Source organism: Lycium ferocissimum, unplaced genomic scaffold (genome assembly GCF_029784015.1).
Source record: "Lycium ferocissimum isolate CSIRO_LF1 unplaced genomic scaffold, AGI_CSIRO_Lferr_CH_V1 ctg7652, whole genome shotgun sequence".
In the NCBI taxonomy this organism is placed as follows: domain Eukaryota; kingdom Viridiplantae; phylum Streptophyta; class Magnoliopsida; order Solanales; family Solanaceae; genus Lycium; species Lycium ferocissimum.
This window is the reverse complement of record NW_026726885.1, coordinates 34,106-37,101: the sequence shown is the minus strand read 5'-3', so window position 1 is coordinate 37,101 and position 2,996 is coordinate 34,106. Positions and strand designations below refer to the sequence as shown.

The following is a 2,996-nucleotide window of genomic DNA, read 5'->3' as shown; positions in this document are numbered from 1 at the left end:
TATCTATTGGTCCAAAAAAGATGTTTATATGCTAGGGTTGCTCACTCGCTCGCATCTTTGTTACATCTTTCCCGAGTCGGCGGTTGTTATCGTGCACATTTTCATCGTATTGTTCACCGCGTCCCTCACTGTAGGCCGGTACGATATATATATGTTACGGTGTTACGCTGTGTTATGGTGTTATGCTGTATTATGGTGTTATGCTGTGATACGGAGTTATGCCGTGCTACGGAGTTATGTTTGTGTTCGAGAAGTATCTTGTGTTATGGTGCAGACGGGGTGGCAACCATGTTCACCGAGTCCCATAATGGGCCGGATATGATATATGTGATATTGACATGCATGATTTGTGTTTCAAAGGCAAGCATTTTGGTATCCCGGTTATTGTACTCGTTTCGTAATTCTTATTTCGGTTATAATCACAATTTCTTCGTATTTCATGCTTTATATACTTTCACATATTTCGTACCGACACCCTTTTCTTCGGGGCCGCGTTTCATGCCCGCGGGTACTGATACTCGATTTGGTGATCCTCAGAGCTTAGGACTTCTACTCAGTGTCTTGGAGTGCTCAGGTTGCTCAGGAGCCTAGACTTTGGCACAAATCTTTTGATATATGTATATGTTTATCCGGGGGGGGGTACGAGCGGGGCCACGTCCCATCATATGTCATTGTTGATACTCTTAGAGGTCCGTAGACATATGTGTGGGTTGTATATAGTTACTGTTCGGTGTCCGTAGCGATTTATGTTTTGGGACGTTCCCATTCGTAGTGGCAGCCTTGTCGGCTTGCGTATGCATATATGTTTTGGTATGTTTTATGTAGTGGCAGCCTTGTTGGCTTGCGTATATATAGTTGGGGCGTTCCCACATGTTATGGCGACTTTATCCGGCTTATGTGCGATATTATCTATTGTAAGGATTGCAACTATCGGAGACAAAGTTGTATATGTATATATATATATCGACGGATTTGAGACGACATCTTGCCTTTTTGTATATAAGTTCTTTATTATGCTAGTTGTGGATGATTATAGTTAACAGGTGTATACGAGTGTCCAGCTCGGGCACTAGTCACGGCCTACGGGGTTGGGTCGTGACAAGCGGCTCAGAGTAGGTAAAAGGGTTATGCGGATCAGAAGGTTCGTGATGTGGAGATTATGATTGATGATCAGATTCTGTTGAAGGTTTCACCCATGAAGGTTGTGATAAGATTTGGGAAGACGGGCAAGATAACCCTGAGGTTTATTGGTCCTCTTGAGATTCTTCGACGTATTGGTGAGGTAGCCTATAAGTTGCCATTGCCACCAGGTTTGGCGGGTGTTCACACTGTAATTCGTGTTTCCATGTTGAAGAAGCACCATTCATACAGGTCGTGTATAATCCAATGGGCCTTGGTGCTTTTTTATCAGAATCTGTCTTTTGGGAAAGAGTCGGTGGCAATCTTAGATAGGCAAGTTAGGAAGTTTAGATCCAAGGAGATAGCTTCAGTGAAGGTGCAATGGAAGCACCATCCAGTTGAGGAAGCTAGACGGGAGACCGAGGTGGATATGCGGAGAAAAAACCACAGTTGTTCATCAATACAAGTACCTTCCCCCTGTTTTCTTTTCCATTCGAGGATGAACGTTTGTTTATTTGGTATCTGATGTAACGACCCATTCGGTTGTTTTGGGCTTTTTACCTCTTTTCTCCTAAAATACCCTTCTTGAAAATTTATTTTGGCTTTTATGAATTGCGGGGATGGGTGGTACGGTTCTCGAGGCAATCAGACGGGTTTTGGATAGGTTTTAGTGATTTAGGAGGTTCCTAAGTTGAAAAAATGGAAAGGTTTGAGCAAAGTTAACAAGGTTGGGGGGTTACTTTCATCTTTTTCAAAGTTTTATCGATTCCATTAGGTCTAGAGGGTCCTTTATGAGTAAATTGAACTGTTGGTTCGGGTCATGAGGCATTCGGGTGTGTTTTGGGTAGTTGTTTGAGATTATGGAAATCAAAGGATTTGGAGTAGACCTTGGTCAACTCTAGGTCAAGACGACCTCTTCTGGGAATCCTGAGTGTGCGACCGAGTTCGTAGAGTGCTTTATGATCGAAATGCATATTTGGTTGGTATCTTTGGGGAGGGGGGGGGGGGGGTTCTGGGTCAGTTTCAGGTGTCCATTCCAAATTTAGGGGACACTAAAAATTTTGCTCGTGTCTAGTTCTGGTTTCCTTTTTCGCATCCTTGAGGGAGGGACCACGATTTCAAGGGTCGCATTCGCGTGGACCTTGTCGCATTTGCGAAAGGGGAATGGGGATGGGTCGGGTCAGGCTAGGATCGCGATCGCGATGTAGTCTGTCGCGTTTGACATGGTTGGGGCGGTTCGGGGTCTCGATCACCAAGTCCAACTCGTGGTCGCGTAGAAGGGATTAGCTGGGTAGATTTAAAACCCCCTATTTCAAGTACTTTTCTTCCTAAACACATTTTGGGAGCTATAGAGCTTGAATTTAGGAGATTTCAAGTGCTAGGTTCAAGATTCTTCATTGGGGTTAGTTGCTAACCATCATCTAGCATTATTTCATGATTTCATTCATTATTTATCTATTCCATCCAAGATTTAGGAAGAGTAGAATGAAGATTATTCCATAAATTGAGATTTTAAGTAAATGATGAAACTAAAAGCTTAATTTTTATTAGATTTCCACAATTCTTATGATTATTTAGACTATGGGTAATCTATTTCGACACTAAAATTTCAGTTTTTTCCTTAGGGTTCGGGTTTGGGTTTCATTATTTTGGGTTCGTTTTTGCGTTCCAGGTAAAACTATACAAATATGGGTATCCATAGATTCATATTTTAACGTAGAGTTCATATTTCATAAACTTTGATCGATTGGAAGCACTTCGAAAAGGAAAGGCTCTGTCGTGAGATTTTGTTGCTCCGGTTCGACTTCGATATAGGTTGTGGTTTACTCTCTAGACTCTAATTGGAGGATGTATATAGTTTATAAATTCTAAAAGGG

General features: G+C 42.2%; 1 protein-coding gene across 1 annotated transcript; it reads left to right on the top strand.

The window, feature by feature from the left end:
* Nucleotides 1–1,159: 1,159 nt before the first annotated feature.
* Nucleotides 1,160–1,645, top strand: LOC132045691 (uncharacterized). Its single transcript, XM_059436259.1, has one exon. It carries the CDS (start codon nucleotides 1,160–1,162, stop codon nucleotides 1,643–1,645), a length of 486 nt encoding a protein of 161 aa, XP_059292242.1.
* The last annotated feature ends 1,351 nt before the right edge of the window (nucleotides 1,646–2,996 follow it).

Bases quoted from the DNA above. Each gene is read 5' to 3' on its own strand.
- LOC132045691 (XM_059436259.1), top strand. From the start codon at position 1,160: ATGATTGATGATCAGATTCTGTTGAAGGTTTCACCCATGAAGGTTGTG.